Source organism: Myotis yumanensis, unplaced genomic scaffold (genome assembly GCF_028538775.1).
Source record: "Myotis yumanensis isolate MYYU_CA2020_CCGP unplaced genomic scaffold, mMyoYum1.0.hap1 SCAF_16, whole genome shotgun sequence".
In the NCBI taxonomy this organism is placed as follows: domain Eukaryota; kingdom Metazoa; phylum Chordata; class Mammalia; order Chiroptera; family Vespertilionidae; genus Myotis; species Myotis yumanensis.
The window spans coordinates 20,010,426-20,033,753 of NW_027223767.1; the positions used below are offsets into that span (position 1 = coordinate 20,010,426).

General features: G+C 48.7%; 1 protein-coding gene across 2 annotated transcripts in view; it reads left to right on the top strand.

The window, feature by feature from the left end:
* The first annotated feature begins 1,197 nt into the window (after positions 1-1,197).
* Positions 1,198-23,328, top strand: part of SLC6A4 (solute carrier family 6 member 4) — a 41,966-nt gene continuing 19,835 nt past the window's right edge. Inside the window, exons 1-5 of one of the 2 annotated variants that reach the window (XM_070393220.1) lie at positions 1,198-1,468; positions 17,989-18,441; positions 20,560-20,694; positions 21,376-21,595; positions 22,748-22,886. In XM_070393220.1, the coding sequence (XP_070249321.1) occupies positions 18,099-18,441; positions 20,560-20,694; positions 21,376-21,595; positions 22,748-22,886 (837 nt within the window). In that variant the 5' untranslated portion in view covers positions 1,198-1,468; positions 17,989-18,098. Of the gene's footprint in view, positions 1,469-13,369; positions 13,386-17,988; positions 18,442-20,559; positions 20,695-21,375; positions 21,596-22,747; positions 22,887-23,328 lie in introns of those variants that run through there. The other variant, XM_070393222.1, reaches the window with a different exon arrangement.

Genomic DNA, 23,328 nt, shown 5'->3' on the forward strand with positions numbered 1-23,328 from the left:
AGGGAGAGGGCTGTTCCTACCACGTCCTCCAAAAGCCCGGTCAGCTCAGCCCAGCGGGGTGCAAGCTCAGCTTTCTGGGTTCTGACCCTCCAAGTACAAGGGGCTGCAGACGTGTCATGCCGTTTCCGATCTGCCTTCTGCTTTGCTCGGTCCCCTGGGGACAGGTAGTGGGGACAGCCCTCGCTCTCTCATCTCAGCTTCAGGGATATCCCAAAGCAAGTACTGCAACTTGTTCTTTTCAAATGTAAAAAAGACAGAAAGAAAAGAAAATTACTGTGAAGATACTATGACATTAAATTCCCTTTTCAACTTAAGTTTTGTGTTTTTTTTTTAAAAAAGTATCCAAGTCATTTTTTCACGTGGTTCAACACAATAGGCGCCTGCAAACCTCCTTGGATATTTAAAATACTGTAGGAGCTCATGCTCCCTCCCTACACCAGTCATGGATCTGTTTGCAGCTCATCACCCGTGGACAGGGTGGGGCAAAAGTAGGCGTACAGTTGTAAGCACACGACAGACTTTATCCTTGTGTTATTTATTAATTATTGTGGCCTTTTCCATACGGGCAGCTCTAAACCCACTTTGCCCCACCCTGTACATCTGTTCCGTGACTGCTTTGCGCTGTGGCTGGTTCGCAAAGTGGGGAAGAAGGCTTCCTGTCGGCGTTCATTCTGCAGCCTTCGCCGCGAGCCCTGAGGGCGGCACTGGATGGCGGGGAATCGGACGCGGTTCTCTGCGGAGCTCGCGCCCCGCGGCGGAGCCCAGGCGCGCCGGGCAGCCAGGTGCTGCTGCGCCCGAGGAGGAAGAATAGGGCAGGTTTCGGGATGGGGTCATGGGGAGGGGTCCGTGGTGCAGACAGATGGCTCTGAGGAAGGGACGTGGAGCAGCAGAAACCTAAATAAAATGTTGGGGCCAGCCGGTAGGGGAGGACCGATACCTGTCGGCAGCGGACCAGCCTCCCCCCCCGCCCCCCCTCAAGGTTAATGAACAGGAAAAGTTGGGATTCTTGGCGCTCCGCGTCCTACCGCCCCAGACTCGCGCTCTCTCTTCCTAGAGCACCGTCCCTCCCAGGGAGTGAGTGTGTGTGTGTGTGTGTGTGTGTGTGTGTGTGTGTGCGAGCGCGCGCGCGCGCGGCCCCCCGCTCCCCTTCTCACTTACCTCCCCCTGCATCCTCCTCCCCGGTGAGCGCGCCCAGGAGGGCCCCCCCACCCCCACCCCAAGAAGAACGCCAAGCCGCAGCCGCCGAGGAAACGTGAAGTTTGTGCGGCTCAACATGACGCAAAAATTCTTGAAGAGCTCTTTGGCGGCGGCTATCTAGAGATCAGACCATGTGAGGGGCCGGGAGTACAAATACGGCGGCTCGGGCGCAGCGCCGGCACAGGCAGCGGCCGCCCCGGGTGCCTCGAGAGCGCGAGGGTCCCCCGCGTCGGCGAGCCCTGGGACCAGCCTCCCCGCGGACTGCCGGCAGGTGGGTCCGCTTTCCTTCTTGCTTCTAACCCACACTTCTTTCCAGAACTTCATGCGTCTCCGGCGCGCCAGGCACCTGGCGAGGGCATGCGTGCGCCTGGGCGGTGGGCTCCTGGCGGCGCGGGGCCGGCGTCCGGCCGCAGGGAGAGGGGACCGTGGCGTGGACGAGAGGACGGACTCCGGAGGGCTCCTTTGTCTGCACCCGTGTGCTTCGTGGTGTCCCGAGTCCCAGTGCAAGACCCTTTACAGATGGTCTTAAGCACAGTGCCATCCTGCGCTCAGGGAAAAGTTGCCGTAGTTTCCCCCCATCGCTCACGTCTGATCTTGACTCACTGCCCTCGCGTGCAGGAGGCGTTTCTGCGGGGAGAGAGCTGGTTGACACAAATGCCTAACTACCTAGAGAAATCTCTGAATGACACTTAAGGGGGACGAGGCTCCGTGCGCTTGGGTTGTTTTCACTGGCAGAGCTGCTGCGCGCTCAGACATCTCACAGGCCATTCAGAATTTATGTGAAGTGCAAACCCCAGCCAGCTCCTTCGGCCCGCGCCAGTGCGAGACCATCAGGAGCCTGAGCGATGCATACGTTCAGATTTGGTTTTGAAATATCCCTTGGGAGCTAAAGAGCACATTTCCTTTTGCACGGGGTGTTTTGCCTCATGAATTCCTTTTTCAGTGGGGGTTCTACAGAATTTGAGAAGGGTAGAATTTCTGAGTCAGACATAACAAAGGCTTGTGTGTATGTATTTTCATGACCAATTTTGCCCAGAAAAAAAAAATGAACCAGGTCATTGGATTATTTATGAGCCTGCTAGCCCTCACCATAGTAAGACGAGATCAAATATTTAATGCGTTTTGTTTTTAGTTACCTAGGAAGACATCTAAGAAAGCAACATTGGGATGTGAGTTTTATCCCACAGAGGGTCACTGTGGGCGGTATTCGTATTTGGGTTCCCGAGAGTAAAGGGAAACCCTCAGCTTTGACTCTTTCTCCCACCCCTTTCTTTTGTGTGTAGCCACTGATGCCCAAAGGTTCAAGACAGGGGCTGGGGGTGTGGGGGGTGTAGGGGTGTCGGGAGAGGGTGTGGGGGGTGTCTGCTTCCAGCATGGGTGAGAGGCAGGCTCTTAGAGAGCTTGTGCAAATTAAACAAGCCTTTTAGGGCATGGGTTTTTCTGTTGTTTTTACTGAACCCGAATAATTTTTGAGACTGTTTCACAATGAATCAAAAGCCCCCTGGACACTCTGAGGATCCATGGAGGACATTTCAAAGATGTGATGCCCGCACAGATACTCAAACCCGTCTCTCTCGGTCTTCTTGCTTCAGAAATACATGTCCAAGGGATGAGCGGTGGGGTGGGAGTGGGGATGGAATCTTTTGAAGTTTTAATGAAATCAACAAAAGCCTCAGAAATTCCTCTTTGGGGGATTTCGAGCTGCTGCAGCATTTTGATGGAAGTTGGAGAGGCATGTCGAAGGGTTTCACCGATGGGCGAGATGACAGTGCAATGGGATGCTTGTGTGTGTGTGTGGGGGGGGGGGGGTGTTTCTTACAGCAGGCTTGCAAAACACCATGGATGACCCTCCAAAGCAGCGGTTCTCAACCTGTGGGTCGCGACCCCTTTGGCGGTCGAACGACCCTTTCACAGGGGTCGCCGAAGACCATCCTGCATATCAGATATTTACATGACGACTCATAACAGTAGCAACATTACAGTTATGAAGTAGCAACGAAAATAATTTTATGGTTGGGTCACAGCATGAGGAACTGTATTTAAAGGGCCAGAAGGTTGAGAACCACTGCTCCGAAGAGAAACATGGGTAATCCCAGAAATTAAGCTAGGAAGTGGCAGTTCCTTCTTTATACTCATTGAATGGCATGACTTGAGAGAACAAAGGCAGGGCTTCCTGAGGAAGCGTAATTTTAACGAATCAACAGTTTATTAAGCTTACGCTTCATGAATCAACAAGATATAGTCATGACTTGACTTTTTATTTTAACCAAGATGCCTGGATGGCCAAAGGGAAATGCAGTCATTTGTCTGTCACTTTCAGAAAGTACCTTGAACCATTGTTATTCCGGGCCAGAGATCAGCCCCTCTGGGTCTCTCGGGCCTTAGCGCTAAGTGAGGGGAGGAGGGGGTCCTACAGAACATGATGGCCAAGTCTCCTCCACTCATGCTGTGGCTGAGACCCTGACCTTTCTGCTTTAAGCAGACACAAGTTGAAACGATGCGGCAAAATGCCCGAGGGCAGGACTCTGCCCAGATGTCACCATCAAATCAGGGTCCTCTGGGGGCCTCCTCGCTTTCACTCTCAGACGGAGGCTTTGCACACTCTTACACACACAGGTCAGGTTCTGCACCTCCAACATGTCCGATCAGCAGGCCCGAGCTCCCTGACTTCCTGACTCCCCTGTGCAAGAGGCCCAGGGTGTGGTGTAGCAGAAACAGCCTCCGGGCAAAGCTGATTTGGGCTGAGTGGTCTTCTTCCCAGTCACTGAGGTTTGTGCACAGAACAGGCTGGGGTGTGGAGTGGAAAATGCCCCGTTTCTTCATCCCTGGGGCAAAGGATGCTGACTGATCTGCTCCTGGGGGTCCAGGTGCTGCCAGCCCGACCCTGGACAAGGGTACTTGACAGTTTCTGGGATTAACTGGACAAAATAGCACCGTAAGGAAGGCAAGTTGTCATCTGTTCAGGTGGAAGCAGATGGGACTAACCTTTAAAAGGAATGATTTTCCCTGGGCGGAGGGGTGAGCTGCTGTTCTAGGCGGGCCCAAGATCCAGGATGGGCGGACACAGACCCCTGATTTCTAGGCAGAGCTCATCCTTCTGACTTGAGTCCACATTCAGAAATGACCTCTGAGTCACGTCCCTGGGAAGGGGGCGTCCCTCCAGCCTGCCCTTTGCCAGCTCCCACTGACCGGGAAGATGAATGCTCATTTACTGAAGGTCAACAACATGCTTTTAAACGAAGTGTTTTCCCAGCCCTGGGTCTGTTGGGGTGACAAAACGAGTAGAGATAAAGCAGGTCTGACTGCCTTATTTTCTTTCCTTTGGCTCCCCTGGAACCTGGCAACAGCTCTCTCGCTGCCACCCCAACCCTGGACCAAGGAGACTTGTTAGTGGGTATTTAAACCATGTGCTTTTAAAAAGCCACAACCAGTTACCCCCACCCCCACCCCCCCCATGAACCCCAGAAACCTCTGGACTGCAGAGCAAGAGATGAACCCGGTCACTGGAGAAATACATGGAGGTGCCATCCCAGGGCCAGCTCAGTGACCAGGGTCCCCAGGCACTGACAGGTGGCAGATGGCATGGGGAAGGTCTCCTGAGGCCCAGTTCTTCATGTCATCATGTGACGTAGGGAGGGAAGAGGTGAGAACGGGGTTGGGACAGGACCAAGTGGCAAATCCCAGAGAGCCAATTGCTGCTCTGGAAGGATCCAGGGCGGGCGGGGGGAGGGAGGGGAGCGGGGGATGGCTGGTGGTGGGCTCGGTGGGAGGGAGCAAAGCGGTGGCCTTTGCCCCCTTGTGTTTTTGTGTGGCCTTTCTGGGTAGTTGAGAAAAAAAAGACCGGTCTGCTTCCTTTGATACTGAGCTGCTGAATGAAAATAGAATACACGGGATCTTTGGCTCCAAGAGGCTCTCTTGAGTTAGGGAGGGGCAGAGCTGGCAGGGCCTGGGAGGGGATCTGCTCAAGCTCCGCCAGGCCTGGAACCCGAGGCTCCTGCACTCTGCTCTTTTCTCTCCCTGGGGTGTGTTGTTTTTAAATGCTAATCTAGTCAGCTGGCTCTTTCCCTGGTCTCAGAGGAAAGGAGCTGGGCAGGCGGGGAGGAGAGCGGAGGGAAGGGGCCGGGGAGAGAGGAGATTGGCTATTCTGGGCGCACCATGGGCAGCAGGGAGGTTTCCAGCTCCTCTGAGGGCTAGAATTAGTTTTCTCCCCCCAATTTTTAATTTTGAAAAATTGCAACTGAAAAGGCAGAAAAATGGTCCGGTGAACCCAGACTCACGAGTTGTTAGCATTTTGTCACATTTGTGTGTGTACTGTAATTTTACACATGTACCCAACTCTTGCATATGTAATGTATAGAGATTTTGATACGTTGCTTATAGTATAAGACACAATATAATAATTATACAATTTACATATGTCTATAATTTTTGCATTGAACTTTTGAGAATTTGAATACGTCAGCCCATGTTTCCTAAGAACAAGGGCATTCTCCTACATCACAGCCCCATTGTTATCACATTTGGGATATTTAACGTTGATAAAACATCACTATCAAATATACAGCCCATATTCAAGTCCCCCCCCCCCCCACCCTCCCGACACACACACTCTTTCAATGAGGTCCTTTTTAGCTTCGAGGGTGACTTTTTGAGGCTGGAATCTCTGAGAAATTGGGAACCCTTGTTGTAATGTACCCCGGAAATCACAGAAGGACGCCTCAAGAAGTCGAATTAAAGAGTCACATTTAATGCAATCTGGGACTATGAGGGGCCATTCCCCTAAATCTCATAGTAACAAGATGGTCGAAAAACCAGGTTTATATAGGCAAAAATCACAACGGTATTGATTACATCCCAGGGTTTGGAATGAGGGACCTGGTTCGCAAAAAAGCAGTTTACAGAAGCAGAATTAAGCATGTTAGTTACAGTTTTGGGTCTCCGGATCACTGAGTTGATAGAAACACATTATCTGGGACCACTGGGTTGACAGGAACACATTATCTAGAGCCCTCAGGTCTAGAGACCACTGAGTTGTCAGGAATTCATTATCTAGAGCCATCGAGGCAATTTAGAGTAATTGCGCTGTCCTGGTCTTGGGACCACTGAGTCAACTGGAACGCATTATCTGTGGCCACTAAAACAATTTAGGATCATTGTGCTGTCCTGTATCCCAGGTACAGAAGAATGTGCTTTCTAAAACCAGTAAGATAATAATCAATGGAATAGTCATTCAATCGAATGGGATGATGTATACAATTCAGAAAATCAAAATAACTTTTTTATTGTTAAACCAAACAGCAGGGTTAGAGTTAAACTACAGTTTCTACCTGAGATGGTTGCTACCATACTTCACCTATTCCCAGTGCATCTGAGAACTAGATCAGTACTGGGTCATCGTGAACTGACTTTTCACGAATGTCTCCAAACTGTGTGTGTGACTCTTTGTAAAGCACATTTTAGGACTTCTTGCCCCAAGAATACAGGCACTTTCAATTCAAGCAACAACACCCAAATCACAAACAGCTGGTGGCTGAAGAGGTGTCCGCACGTGGCCTCCATCTCCCTCTCCACTCTGCTGCCTGACCCCATCTCTTCCCCAGCTTTGCTCTTCCACCTGGAGAAATGGGCCCAGTTCCCCCTTCCCCCTCCAGTTCCCACTCTCGTTTTATTTAATTTCACCTCAGATCCCTTTCTCCTCCCCTGCTCTCTCCCGCCTTGCTCAGCTGCCACAAGAAACTCCACCCTCATTTCACAGCACACTTTCCCTGGGGCTGGTTTTCTTCTCTCTTCTCCCTCCCCGCCCCCCCCCTTGGCTCCCTCTGTGGGGCTACTCCTGTTTATCTCACACAAGAGTCCTCTTAGTAATACACCTATATTAAGGACAAGAAAATCTGTGTTTGAAAACGCTCCTACTTTTTTTTCATCTCGATGGCTATGTATTGCATAAATTGCATTATAGCAACAATAAAGGAGTGTTTATAAAGTGTAAGTGACACTCCTAATCCTGCTTAATCTAACACACCACCTGTTTGAGTTTCCCCAAGTCTCTTTCCTGGCTAGTCCACACTGAGGCATATGACAGTGACGGAGTGCAAGCAGTTTTGTTTTCTGCACACAGTTGTGAAGTTAAGGGTATAAGGGACTCCAGTCCTCAGCTTCTACAGCTCTTTAAAGGTGCCGAAAAGACATGTCCACGGCGTCCATACCAGAGTTTATCTACTTCCTTGTCCTTCTGTCCTTCGATTAAGTTTCCCTCAAGAACCAGAAAATATTAAAATAAATAACTCCTACCCTTGCCGGTAGCTGTCGGCCCTCACTGAAGGGTTCCTGGTCAAGAGCATGCACTTGGGTTGCTGGTTCCATCCCTGGCCCTAGTCGGGGTGCATGTGGGAGGCAACCAATTGATGTGTCTCCCTCACATTGATGTTTCTCTCTCTCTCTCTCCCCCCTCTCCCTTCTTCCCTCCCTTCCACTCCCTCTAAAACATCAATGGAAAAAAATATCCTCGGGTGAGGATTAATGAAAAAACATTTTAATGGACTATGGACGGGAAAAGTCTGACATGTTCTGGATTAAAAGAGGCACAGGTTGTGCCTTGTAGACTTTGAAATAAGTACCCGTGGGCACACCCATCAGCAGTCTGTGTTCCAAATGTTTATTCGTGAGTTGCTTATTTAGAACTTGGAATATATTTTTAACCCACAGACATAAATGTTGTCAATGGTAGCTAGCCTCCTAGCTAGTTTACGAAGTGCTAGTTCAGTGATGGCGAGCCTTTTGAGCTCGGCGTGTCAGCATTTTGAAAAACCCTAACTCAACTCTGGTGCCGTGTCACATAGAGAAATTTTTTGATATTTGCAACCATAGTAAAACAAAGACTTATATTTTTGATATTTCTTTTATATATTTAAATGCCATTTAACAAAGAAAAATCAACCAAAAAAATGAGTTTGCGTGTCACCTCTGACACGCGTGTCATAGGTTCGCCACCTAGTTTAACCATAAAAATACGAAGACATCTAAAATGCACACTATAGAACACAGCATTGTCACCTACTACAAAAGGGATAGTGGTGACAATGAAACCAGTTAGGAGTTATTTTATTTTATTTTTTGTTAGTCCTCATCTGAGGATATATATATATATATATATAGATATATATATATCTATATATATATCTATATATATATATGATTTCAGAGAGGAAGAGAGAGAAAGAAACATCAATGATGAGAGAGAATCATTGATAGGCTGCCTCCTGCACACCCCCCACTAGTGATCGAGCCCAAAACCTGGGCATGTGCCCTGACCAGGAATCAAACCATGACCTCCTGGTTCATAAGTCAACCACTGCACCACACTGGCTGGGCATGAGGATATTTTTCCATAGATTTTTAGAGTAAGTGGGAGGAGGAGGGAGGGGACACACACACACACACACACACACACACACACATAAATTGGTTGCCTGCTGCACACACCCCAATCAGGACAGGGGGATTGAACCTGCAACCCAGGTACGTGCCCTTGACTGGGAATCCAACCCCTGATCCTTTAGTGCTTGGGCCGACACTCTAAACCAGGGGTCCTCAAACTATGGCCCGCTGGCCACATGCAAATACAAATATTGTATTCCCGTTTTGTTTTTTTATTTCAAAATAAGATATGTGCAGTGTGCATAGGAATTTGTTCATAGTGTTTTTTTTTTTAAACTATAGTCCGGCCCTCCAACGGTCTGAGGGACAGTGAACTGGCCCCCTGTTTAAAAAGTTTGAGGACCCCTGCAACATTTAGCAACACTGGCCAGAGCAGTCCGTTAAGTGTTTTGTTTTGGTGACAGTCTTCCCTCTGCCCTCAAGATGCACGACAGACCCTCCGATGGTGAGAACGGGAGGGGCAGGACCCCGAGAAAGAGACCCTGGGGAAGGAAGAGGAGTGTCTCACTGGAGGCTCCAAGCTGCCAGCATGGCAGCTGTGGTTCCCAGGGCCCTGTGCCCAGAAAATCCAAAATAGACGCTCGGAGCTGTGCAGTGCACACACAGGGTTAGCAAGTATCCAGCACAGAGGTCTATAAGCCACGGCTCCTGCTTCTGGGGGACTGCAAAGCCAATATATGTGAAACAAAACAAAAAACTAATGAGACGTGATAATCAACAATGAATGATGGAGCAGAGAGAGATTATCTTGGGCAGGGTGGTGAGAGGAAGCTTCACGGAGCGGGTGGATAGGAATTTAAGCCAGGCCTTGGAGGATGCTGGGTAATCAGAGGGAGCCAAGGTGTGGGGTGAGATGCCCTGGGCATGCCTGGGGCCCACCTGGCCCTGATACCCCGGAGTGCTTGTTAAGATTCAGCACCCACACAGATGTCTTGAATTAAAATCTCCGGGAGAATGGCCCAGAAATCTGCTGTTTACAAGTTTCCCGGTGACTCCAGCCAGTGATTGAGAGGAGCAGGCAGGAGCCAGTGAGGGCCCATGGAAGGGGAGGGAAGCCCAGCTTCTGGCTCACGCTGCCCACTGGTTGTGCTCTGGACCAGCGGTCGCCAGCCTTTCGGACCTCACGGACCACCTGTAGGCAACTGCTGCTCTGGACTATGAATCGATGAACCCTACGGGCCTCAGTTTCTCTGGCTGGGGTGTGAAGTAGAAAAGCAGAATGGGTTTCATTTGGGTGGTAGTATAGTGATCATCCATAGGAGTTAAGTGTTTGTCTTACCTTTACTTAATTCCCACAACCGATCTGTTCCCATCCATGAGGCTTGTTTTATGCATGAGGCAATGGAAGCTCAGAGGGGTTAAGCGATCTTACCGAAGTCACACAGCCAGTGAGTGATGGATCCGGGATTCCAGTGCAGACGTGTGAGACAGGAGAGCTGTGGTGGCGGACACAGGAACCGGTTAGTCTGGGTTAGTCTGTTCGTGTTCACTGGAGGAGGGCCATGCGTGCCTATCTAAGCCAAATCCACTTCTTTTCATCAAAGACAAAATGAACGATCCATTGTACTTTTGGCCCCTGGAGTGGTCACAACCCCACCGCCAGTGGCTAATCCTCTAGATTTTACACTCTGTGAGGAGAGGAGCTCGAAGCTCTCTTCTTCCAGGAAGAGAAAGTTCGGGGCCGAGACCCTTCTCCTTTCTCATGGTAACTGGCCCAGATGGCCCCGGGGATTTTAATTCCTCTCCAAAAATTGAAACTATCGAATCTCAAGGAATTATTTGGATAAGGAGATGGCTATGACTGTGGAATTCATTTCTACCCCTTACACCCAAGTAACAAGCAGATCTTCTCTCCTCTCTCCACACATATCAAGAAGTCTCTTCATTTATGTTTGAAAAGGCAAGCCAGGAGTCCCTGTGGCCACACCTCAGAGAACTCAGACCAGGATCAGATATTCACATTTTATTTTGTTTCAGCATAATCCATCAGTACTCATAAGAATAGCATTTGCTTTATTGAAGCTACTGTAGAATTATAGCTATTATTTGATTCTTTCAGGTTGAAAAGTTTAAGTTCAGAGGTTTTGATTTTGGTCTTGTCTTTACAGTGAAAAGTTAATAAAGCAGCAGGTGTCGATCAAATAAGAAAAACGTCCCTTCAACAAATACTAACCCCCTTCTTACCCTGTGGAGCGTGTGAGCCAGAATCAACTTAAATTCAGGATCCTGCCCTGGGCGGGTGGCTTGCTCAGTTGGTTGGAGCCCCGGCCAGTGCACTGAAGGGTCACGGGTTCAGTTCCTGGTTAGGGCACATACCCAGGAGGAAACTGATTGATGTCTCTCTCTCTCTCCCCCCTCTTCTTTCTCTAAAATCAGTAAACATATCCTTGAATGAGGATTAAAAGAAATTTAGGGCCCTGTGACAGAAGCTGTGCAATAGCAACAAAAGGAAGACTTGTAAAATCTGAGGGCAGTTGGAAGCCAGAAATGTGAGGTATTTGAACGTGCCGCATCAGGTCTACAGTGGGAGGTCCATTAGCGCTAAAAGCAGCACCAGCCTCTCCCTCCTCATCCTGTTCTTTTCCCACCCATCAGATTTTGGCTTTTACCGTGAGCACCATGAAGGCAGGACCGTGCCTGCCTCATCTCCAAGATCCCAGCACAGAGCAGCCACACCGCCCATCACTGACGAATTAGGGCTGATCTGTGGCAGAGGGCCAGGCTTGGTGTTTACCATGTTCGTTGGTGCCTGAGCTCCGTAATTCCTATCAACCTTGGTAGGTGTCTTAGGACCTTTAGACTCCCTCTGAACAGAGAATGCAAATTAACACTTGGCTGGTATATGACCTGTACTTAACCTATCTCCATGGCACACCCATAATTCATGGTGGTTTTATCTTGTTTTTGAAATGGAAACTGAGCGTCCTGAGAAACGAACTCACTTTGACCTTGACACATGAAGTCGAAGTCCAACATTTCTGTAGTGTTTCTGCTTAGAATGTTCTGATGTGCGTCCAACAGACATGTAGGAACAGGGGACAGGCATTTTCAAAGAGCCAGGAGGTTCCATGACTAATCACCGTGACTGTAACTACATGCTTGTTCAGATTCTGGTTCCCCTGGCTACGGATACAGGGTTTGTGGAAAGAAGAATGGAGATTTGATCACAAGTTTAAATAGAAACGATCCTTCTTACTAGGGAAGCGGTAGGGTGACTTAGCCCACTCCCTGGGCTTGAGAGGAAGAAGTGTGAACAGGAAGTCAACTGTCAGCACCTCAGCTGCCCCGGGTGTGGAGACGTAGGGGACGAAGCTCCTGCAGATCAAGCTGTCATCCCACCAGGAAGCTGAGTTCCGTGACACCACCCGTGGTCTGCCCCTGCTCAGCCAGGGACAATGCATACATTCAAGGTGCAAAGGAAGGCTCCTGGGGCTTTTTGTGGCCGTGGAGAAACTCAAAGCTTGTCTGGAGGAGGTCACAGCTGTAATATTGACCTCCTTTGCAATCTCTCTACCTAGCAGGATAAAAATATCTTTTTAAAAAAGAAAGCTTTCAAGAGAGCATTCTTGGAAGCCAACCTTAAGCACTCTTACTTCTATATTCCTGGGCCAGCCAGCTTGCTCTCAATCCTTGTTATCTGCTGATCTCCGTAGAAAAAGCTGTAGAAAAAGATGGTCAGGGCTCTGCAGAATCCGGCACGTGGGGAAGGAGTAGGGATGCAGCATCCTGCAGAAGAAGGGGGCTCAGGCCAGGCCATCTACTCCTGGCCGACCTGATGATTAATGGGGAGGGGATTCCTTCTCACTGGGAGAGGCCTAGCAGTGATTTGGAGAAAGACATGTGTACCTCTACCAGTTTGGTGTCTTCAAGTGGCTTTTCCTTATGTGTTTACACCGCAGATTCTATGACCAGGGGTGGGAGCACAAGAGGAGAACCCCAGAAAGCAGAGCTGGGTGGGCAGAGGCCAGCCTCTGGGGAGAGACAACCTGAGGCCATGAGTCGGCTGGGGGAGGCTCTTGATATGTCCCCTTACAACTTGGGTCATTTCAACCTGCTGATAATTTTTTTTTAAGTGCTGGGGATATTTCAGGAAATAAGACTGTTGTAATGCTCAGGACAAAAATAGGAAATAGTGTCTATTCTTGTAGGCGCTGCTCATGATAGTTGCCAAGAAATCAAGATCAGATGCCTTGAGGGCTGAGCCCCTGAGGACCTAATGAACACACATTGCCCCCCAAAAAGTTCACCAACACACACATTTTCCAACTTCCCTGCAGAGTGCCCTGAGGGGGAAAGTCAATGAAATCTAGAACAAATCACTTGATGCCTGTGGCAGGAAGGCGACGCGTTACTAGTATGGCTGTACTACTCCCCTGGGCTGTATCTTCAGAGATGGATGACGTTCCCCTTCCACTGACCCCGGTGGACATGCCGGAGACAGGTTGGGTGACGCTTTGCTTTTTGAGCTTCAATTTAAATGATAGGAAAGCTGTGGTACTGAAGATAGGAAGAAGAAAATTTTGAGTAAAATTGTGAAGGTAGCGAAAGAAAGATCAGGCAAGGGGGTGGCCGTAGTCGGGGGCAGGCTCTGTCACTGAGTGCCATCTGGCGGCACTTCGTAAGCTCTTTATCTCTGCCATCTGTTCTTCCAGGTCTTCAGTGTTTAATGTGGAAAGAGTGCTGTTGATATAGGCCAGAGAGGAGTGCCGAGGCCTTCTTCAAACAACACGGCCAGGGACTGCCAAGTTCAGGTTGAATTTAGCTATATATTTAAGAAAATAAAATAAATATATTGACATATCATCGCTCTCTAAAAAAAATGAATCTAAGGAGATCAGAGAACCAAGATGGCAGCGTCGCTAAATGCAGTGCTCTCTGCCTCCTACTAACTAGTGTAGTTTAAGATGTATGATGAGTGTATCCAAGATAGCAGTGGAGTAGGCCACGGAGGCCTCGCATGTGGAGTGAGGGGTCCCAGCCCCACACCAGACCCCCAGTCCAGGGTGCCAGAGCTGGGTTCCAGTGTTGGTAAACTTTCGGGGGGCAATGTGTGAACTTTCGGGGGGAAAAGAACCCCTATAACTTTGGGCTATAAAAACCAGCAGGGATTGTGGCTGAGTGATATGGAGGCTCCTGGAGTCCCAGGCAGTTTCTCTTAAAGGGCCAGCTCACGAACTTACATGGTCCTGCTTCCTCTGAGTTCCAGCACTGGGACAGTGGCTCGGGGGGATCCAAGGACATACGGGGAGGAGATGAACTGCCAGGAATGATGGTAATCTGCCAGAGATACAGGTGCCCTCTTAAAGGGTCAACACATAAAATATCATTCACAGCCACTCACCCTGAGCTCTAGTGGAGGGAGGGTGGAGCAGACTATAGTCATGTGAGAAGCAACTGGGGCTGGTGGCTCTGGGGAGAGAGCTAAAGGGGCAACTGCCAGGATCCCTGTCCTGAGTCCTCTCCCACACCACAGACACCATTTTTCTTGGGTAGAGCACGCCCCTCCATATGGCATCAGCTTGGGAGAATGCAATAGCCCCACCCTATGGACTCTCTGTAGCCCCACACTGAAGAGCTTGCACCCTCCTGAGGAGTCAGCTACCTGAGGCAGGGTGTAGAGGTCTAGGCAGACTCAGGGGGTGTCAGTGACTGACTTGTATGGCTTTGGGATAGGAGCCATTCCCCCCACTTTCTCATGAAACTGATTGGTGCCTCCCCGTCACAGGAGATCAAGTAGGCCCACTCTCCAGGCTCCCCAGGCCCACCCTCCCCGACTCCTGGTGGCCCCACCCTGCCAAACTCAAGCTCCTTAGGAGCTCTGGGAAGAATCCAGGACAAATTCAGTTGTATGGTTCTGGGGCAGGGGCCAGTCCCCCCACTTTCCACCTTCTCCCAAGCCTGACTGGTACACCCCCCTATGGGAGATACACTAGCCCTATCCTGTTGACTCCCAGTAGTTCTACCCTGCTGAGATCTGACTCTTGGAAGAGTCTGAGTCAGGCTAAGTTGTATGGCTCTAGGACAGTGATGGCGAGCCTATGACACGCGTGTCAGAGGTAACACGCGAACTCATTTTTTGGGTTGATTTTTCTTTGTTAAATGGCATTTAAATATATAAAAGAAATATCAAAAATATAAGTCTTTGTTTTACTATGGTTGCAAATATCAAAAAATTTCTCTATGTGACACGGCACCAGAGTTAAGTTAGGGTTTTTCAAAATGCTGACACGACGAGCTCAAAAGGTTCGCCATCACTGCTCGAGGATGTGGGCCATTTTTACCCGCTTGCCCTAGTGGTGCAGTGCCCTTCCTTCACACGGCCACATCTTGGTCTTTTGGGGCCTAATAAACTCTGGTGGCCTCACCTTGATGACACCCTAAGATCCTGCCCCACAACAAAGGTGTACAAGCACTCAGCGGGTGGCAGCTAGACTTGAGTGACCTCAGACTCAGCACTGGCACCAAGTTTGAACCTGTATCAATCTGGTGAACACCACTGGCCCCTACCTGGTGACTCACTGAGAACCTATCTCATGCACTCGAGTACCACCAGAGGCTCTTTCAGTGACTGAGCCTAACAGGCAGCTCAGAGTGCCTTGGAGACTTTTGCTGACCTGCCCCTGGGCCCAATGCTGGTAAAAGCCAGGCTTAGTGCACAGCTCGGTCCTTCCTGCATACACCCAGTCCCAGTAGAGACAGCCATAAACTGTGAATCTGAATAAGCAGATTACAACTAGTGAAATTGAAGCAGTAATTTAAAAAACCCCCAAACCTCCCATCAAACAATAGTCCTGTATCTGATGGCTCCACAGGTGAATTTTACCAAACATCCAAAGAACTAACACCTATCCTTCTCAGACTATCAAAAAAATTCAAGAGGAGGGAAGACTCCCAAGCTCATTTTACGAGGTGGGCATTATGTTAATTCCAGAACCAGATATGACGCTACAAAGAAAGAAAATTATAGGCTAATATCCCTGATGAATATAGATGCTAAAATCTTCAACAAAATATTAGCAAATTGGATCCAGCAATACATTAAAAAGATTATACACCATGCCCAAGTGGGATTTAGTCCAGGAATGCAAGGTTGGCACAATATCTGCAAATGAATAAATGTGATACCCCACATAAACAAAATGAAGGATAAAAATCACATGATCATATTAATAGATGCAGAAGAAACATTTGCTAAAATGCAGTGCCCATTTATGGTAAAAAGAAACTCTCAGCAAAGTGGGAGTAGAGGAAACATACCTAATGTAGTAAAGGCCATATATAACAAACCCCCAGCCAACATCATACTCAAGAGGCAAAAGCTAAAAGTGTTTTCCTTAAGATTAGGAACATGACAGGGATGTCCACTGTCACCACTCTTCTTCAACATAGTACTGGAAATCCTAGCCACAGCAATCAGACAAGAAGAAGAACTAAAAAGCATCCAAATTGGGAAGGAAGAAGTAAAACTGTCATTATTTGCAGATGACATATACTGTATATAGAGAACCCTAAAGATTCCACACACACACACACACACAAAAAAAAAACACTATTCAAGCTGATAAATAAATTCAGTAAAGTATCAGGATACAAAATAAATATCTAGAAATATGTTGCATTTTTGTACACCAATAATTATCAGAAAGGAAAATTAAGAAAACAATCCCATTTATAATTGCATTGAAAAAAATACCTAGGAATAAACTTAACCAAGGATGCAAAAGACTTGCACTCAGAAAATTCTAAGACACTGAAGAAAGAAATTGAAGAAGCTACAAATAAGTGGAAGCATATATTGTGTTCATGGATAGGGAGAATTAAAATCATTAGAATGTCCAAAATGTAGATTCAATGCAATTCTTAACAAAACACCAATAACATATCTTACAGAAGTAGAACAACTATTCCAAAAATTTATATAGAACCATGAAAGACCCCAAATGGCCTCAGCAATCTTGAGAAAGAAGAACAAAGTTGTGTATCAAACTATACTACAGGGCTATATTAATAAAAATAGATATACAGATCAATGGAATAGAATACAAAGCCCAGAAATAAATCCATGTCTTTATGGTCAATTAATATTTGACAAATGAGGCAAAAACATACAATGGGGTAAAGATAGTCTATTCAATAAATGGTGTTGGGAAAATTGGACAGATACGTGCAAAAAAATGAAACTAGACCACCTTCTTATAAAAGAATAAATTTAAAAATGAATTAAATACTTAAATGTTAGACTTGAAACCATAAAAATCCTAGAAAAAAAACATAGGCAGTAAAATCTCAGCCATTTCTCATAGAAATATTTTTCTGATATATCTCCTCAGGCAAGGGAAACAAAAGGAAAAATAAATAAATAGGACTATATCAAACTGAAAACATTTTTGCACAGCAAAAGACACCATAAACAGAATGAAAAGATACCCACTGAATGGAAGAACATATTTACCATGATACATCTGATAAGAGGTTAGTATCCAAAATTTATAAAGAACTTATAAAACTCAACACCAAAAAACACAAACAACCAAATTAAGAAATGGGCAAAGGTCCTGAATAGACACTTCTCCGAAGAGGACATACAGATGGCCAGTAGACATGAAAAGATGCTTAATGTCACTAGTCATCAGAGACATGCAAATTAAAACAATGACATCTCATCACACCTATCAGAATGACTATCACCAACAAATCAACAAATAACACATGTTGGTGAGGATGTGGAGAAAAGGAAACCCTTGTGCACTGTTGGTGAGAACGAAGACTGGTACCCCCATTGTGGAAAATTGTATGAAGTTACCTCAAAAATTTAAAAATGGAACTGCCTTATGGCCCAGTTATTTCACTTCTGGAATATATTAGGAGAAACAGAAGACACGGATTTGAAAGAATACATGCACCGCTATGTTCATTGCAGCATTATTACAATAGCCAAGATCTGGAAACAGCCTAAGTGCCCATCAGTACGAGTGGATAAAAAAAAGCTGTGATACATTTACACAATGGAACACTACTCAGCCATAAAGAAATAAAGAAATCTTACCTTTTGCAATAGGACCCAGAGAGTATTGTGCTAAGTGAAATAAGCCAGTCAGAGAAAGACAAATACCATATGATTTCACTTATACTATTATATGGACTCTAATGAACAAAATAAACTAACAAACAAAATAGAAACAGACTCATAGATACAGAGAATAGACTGACAGTTGTTAGGGGGGGTGGGGGCTTGAGGGCTAGGTGAAAAGGTGAAGGGATTAAGCAAGCACACACACAAAAAAATGATGAGTTAATACCAGAGCCAAGTAAAAATGCCTAATTCTCTTCTTTCTCTGTGTGCCTCTCCAACAGAGCTCTCAATCCCACTGACATAAAGCTCTGAGGACCCCCACAGATCGTGCACCAAGAATTCCGTTCAGGTCCTCGCGGATGGGCGTCAGCATCGTCTACTAGACAGAAGAATGGAGACCACGCCCTTAAATTCCCAGAAGGAGCTGTCAGTGTGTAAGGACGGAGAAGACTGTCAGGAAAATGGACTTCTACGGAAGGGTGTTCCCGCCTCTGGGGATAAGGTGGAGTCCGGCCAGATCTCCAACGGGTACTCAGCAGTTCCGAGCCCCGGTGCAGGAGATGACACTCCGCACTCCATCCCGGCTGCCACCGCCGCCCTAGTGGCTGAGGTTCACTCGGGGGAGCGGGAGACCTGGGGCAAGAAGATGGATTTCCTCCTGTCGGTCATTGGCTACGCCGTGGATCTGGGCAACGTCTGGCGCTTTCCCTACATCTGTTACCAGAATGGAGGGGGTCAGTATCATGGGCCACGAGCAATCTTTTCCATCTTGTTTAACTGATCTGACTGCTTAGACTTAGAAGCTTATCTAAAAGATAAGCGTGTGTGAGTCTCTCGGGTTATGAAGTTGGACGAAACCTCCCTAGCCTGACCTCAGCAGATCTCAACATCACTAGTGCTCCATCTGTTTTGTTTTTAAAAAATATATCTTTTATTGATTTCGGAGAGGAAGAGAGAGCTAGAAACATCAGTGATGAGAGAGAATCATTGATTGGCTGCCTCCTGCACACCCCCCACTGGGGATTGAACCCGCAACCAGGGCATGTGCCCTTGACCGGAATTGAACCCGGGACCCGTCAGTCCGCAGGCCGACACTCTATCCACTGAGCCAAACCGGCTAGGGCTATTGGTGCTCCATGCGTTGAAGAGCCCTTTCTCATCCCTGCGTATCCAAGCTCCACTCTCCTCCCAGCGAGATGTGAGGGAGACCAGCAGCCCTGTGCTGAGCTCCTTCACTCCTCCTCAGAGGAGTCCAGAGAGGGGAGATCTGTGGAAGGAAAAATTGGGAGGCAGCTCCAGGGTCCAGAGCCTCCTGGGCCTTTGGACCTGTGTGAGATCAGAGAAAGGGGTCAGCTCAAGTCAAGAGTCTTAAGTTACAGTCTGGGCATGATCCAGAGCTGGACCCAGCCACGCATGACATTAATGCCAACCCCCAACCATGCATGGATGTGCCTTGTCTTCTGACAAGATTTTTGAGGCCAGAGACTAGTTCTTGTTCCTCCTCCTACACCCAATGCCTTCAGAGCAGTTAACTTATAGATTATGAAAAAATAATAATAACTGACTGTGGGCATGGAGATGGGGTCCCCAGAGAGAGGAGTGGATAGGTATGGGGCCTCCGTGCTGACAAACTGGACTTGCTCTCAGAATAGGAAAGGAAGGAAAGATGGGAGTCATAGCAGCCTGTGTTTATTTTGACAGGAGCTCTGGCAACAGATTTGGGAGGGCAGCTAAAATGAGGTTTGGGACGTAATGCATTTGTGTCCATGGCCTGGCACAGAGCTGCCTGTCTTTGCTGCTTTAAGGGCCATGGTCCATGCAGCTGTAGAGGTAGTTCCTGTTGGGGGTGGGGGAAGGGTGGGGACAGGACGAGGGTGGGGGGAGAGGGGGAGGCTAGCACTTGCTGCCTGGGAAGAGCAGAGGTTGGAATCCCTTACCTCTAGCTTAGGAGGAATCACCCTTAGCCCGAGCATTACTTAAGGGACTGGGCCACAAGTGCCATTTCTCCTACACTCATTCCTTATGGTGAAACCAGACAGGCAAACCCTTTGGACAAATGCTACCATGACAGCACCATGTGGTTCTTATTTTCAATGCAGATTTCCGCAGAGTGATTGTAAGTTAGGTGGAAACTTCAGGTTTCTAGGTTCAGAGCACGTTATGCGAGGGAAAGTTGTCTGGGAAAACCAAGCCGACCCATCCTGGGGCTGTAGGTGAGCCATCCTTCACCTGGCATTTCCACACTCTGCCTCAGCCTCGAAAGCCAGAAGTGCGGCAGCCCCGCCCTCTCAGTCCATGACCAAGTGCCCTTCTCGGGCCCACCGGCCAAAGTGGCTCAGGAGGGAGCATTCCGGCCCAAAACTCAATGGAATGATGGAAAATAGCTAAATGTCAATAATCAAGTCTCTGGAGTCAGGGGTGATATGGACGAACAAAGAAACGAATTCAGTGACTCACAGATCATCTCAGCTCTTCCACAGGCTGTCACAGGAGGTCTGTCCCAAGGGTCCCAAACGCTGCTTCCTGTACTGGTTATCAGAATCACCTGTGGAGCTGACAATTTTGTTTTTGTTGTTGTTGTTACATCCATACCTGGAGCTTCTGCTTCAGGAAGTCTGGGTGGGTGGGTGTTTTTAAGTGATTCCGATGGGTGGTTCTCAGCCCTGTGGCTTTATCGGGGAGGAAATACTCAGAGAGTGAGCCGTGTGAGGTCGCTCAGCTTCAGGTGGCTTCATGACGCTGGAGCACCCGCTGGCTCTGCGATTCTGGGCGTGGCCCCTGGTGTCCAGGTCAGTGGCGCCATCCTGGCACCGAGCTGGGCAGAGTGTAAAATACTCTTTCATCTGCCTCAGGAGCATTCCTCCTCCCTTACACCATCATGGCCATTTTTGGGGGGATCCCGCTCTTCTACATGGAGCTCGCGCTGGGCCAGTACCACCGAAACGGATGCATTTCAATATGGAGGAAAATCTGCCCGATTTTCAAAGGTAACGGAGAGGCTGAGGGGGCGGGCGTTCCCAGGAAGTGGTGTCCTCCGTCAGTGGGGGGCAGCGGGCGGCCTCTGGAAGCAGTGAAGCCTTCAGTCACCCTGGCAGGAAACTGGGAAGTAGAGTAGTTAAGCTTTTGACTGCTCGGGTGGTATGAGATGGTTAAAGGGAAACAGAATAAATGACAATGTACTCGAAACAGAAAACATGTGAAAGCTTTCACAGCACACACACATGTTCTGAGACATGTAACCTTGCACATACGTATGCGTCCTTTACCACAGTGCCACTTTCCCACCACCTCCTGAGTCTTTGGGGAATGAGATGAGTGGCAGCCCCCTCCTCCCAGCCTCCCCCCCCCTCCCCTCCCTGTGAGAGAGACACATCGGTTAGTTGCCTTCTGCATGCGCCCTAACTGGGGCTGGGAATCAAACCTGCAACCCAGGTACGTGCCCTTGACTGGGAAACCCTTCGGTGTGTGGGCCAACGCTCTAACCACTGGGAACACTGGCCAGGGCCAATCCCAGCTCTTGCTGAGGCTTAGTGACCACTTGGTGCTTGCAGTGCAGTGTCCATGTCGTCTCTCTCTCTTTCTCTCTCTTTTTGTGCCCTCGATGCCCTGTTTCAGCCTTTCACGGTGGGGCTGCCTCTTACACTGGCCTCCCTCCCCCTCTGTCCCAGGGATCGGTTACGCCATCTGCATCATTGCCTTTTACATCGCCTCCTACTACAACACCATCATGGCCTGGGCGCTCTACTACCTCATCTCCTCCTTCACCGACCAGCTGCCCTGGACCAGCTGCAAGAACTCCTGGAACACCGGCAACTGCACCAACTACTTCTCGGAGGACAACATCACCTGGACACTCCACTCCACGTCCCCCGCGGAGGAATTCTACACGTAAGTGCCTGCAAGTGAGGGCGCGGTCCGTGGAGGGCAGGCCACAGCCCTGGGGTCTGGCTTCTGTGAAGGGAGGCCCCGGGCAGGGGTAGCCTCCCTCAGTCCAGATCTGGAGTCCCCCAACGCCATAACCTGGCCCGCTGTGCCATCTGGCCTTTTCCGCTGTGCCGTGCCAGGTGGCTCCAACGTGCCCAGGACGATCCCCACCTTCATGTTCCAAAACGACTCCCTGCTTCAAAACCGCCCTTCTTCTTGGGCCCTCCTCTCAGCCGGTGTCATAGGAGCCCAGCCTCTGACACTTGGACAGTTTGAAACTGTTCACACAGTTCCTGGTCTCATGTGTTCACTGTGTAAGGGGGACCTACCCCCAGGAAGAAGATGCCTGGAGTAGGGAGTATTCTGTAAGGCTGGGATTCTGGGCGATGGCCTGGGAGGCTCCCTTTGGGCTGAGCGTGTCTCTCAGGGTTGGTTGCCTGAAGAATGTGCTAGTCTCTCCTTCCTGTTGGGCACAGCCAATCCCAGCTCTTTTTTTTTTTTTTTTTTAATCCTTGCCCCAGGATATTTTTCCCACTGATTTTTTTTAAAGAGAATGGAAGGGAGAGGGGAGAGAGAAATATCGATGTGAGAGAGACACATCGGTTAGTTGCCTTTGCATGCGCCCTAACTGGGGCTGGGAATCAAACCTGCAACCCAGGTACGTGCCCTTGACTGGGAAACCCTTCAGTGTGTGGGCCAACGCTCTAACCACTGGGAACACTGGCCAGGGCCAATCCCAGCTCTTGCTGAGGCTTAGTGACCACTTGGTGCTTGCAGTGCAGTGTCCATGTCGTCTCTCTCTCTTTCTCTCTCTTTTTGTGAGACCTTTTAGCTTAAAAAAATATTTTTTTATTGATTTTTTAGATTTTAGAAAGAGAGGAAAAGAGAAGGAGAGGTAGAAATATTGATGAAAGAGAAATATCAACATCCATCAGCTGCCTCCTGAATGCCCTCTGCTGGGGATGTGCCCTAAGCAGGAATCAAACCGGCAACCTCTTGGTGCATGGCTGATGCTCAACCACTGAGCCACACTGGCACCTCCTCCAGGTATCACGACGCTGTGCTCAGGTCACTGTTCAGGCCATCTCCCAGGCCTTTCTTTCTCTTTCACTCCAGGCGCCACGTCCTGCAGATCCACCGGTCTAAGGGGCTGCAAGACCTGGGGGGCATCAGCTGGCAGCTTGCCCTCTGCATCATGCTCATCTTCACTATTATCTACTTTAGCATCTGGAAAGGTGTCAAGACATCTGGAAAGGTAAGGAGGACTCCGCTGCTCCAGGCCTGCCAGGGGGCCCCAGAGGATCTCCAACTCAGGACTCAGTGGGCCAGACAGCCACAGACAGAAGGGCATTGTCTCCTTCTACACCAGACACATCCCATGATGCTCGATCTCTCTCCACCAAATGTTAGAAGGTTCTAGAAATGGGCCACTTCCAAGGACCATTACATGCTTTTAAAATTTTTTTCTTTAACCCCCTGGCAGCGTCACAATTGATAATAGTGGCAATAACTTACTGAAAAGCCCTGGTGGACCTTGCTCAGTGGCTACTTGAGTGTTTCCTGCTAGATTCGTGCCCCACTTACAGGTGGGGAGTGGGTTTGGAGGTAGTTAGCACCACCCAGCGGTGGATCGGGTCCCTGTCTGATTCTGAAGGCTGTGACCAGTCTGCCCCAGCACCCTGCCTCCTACAATCACA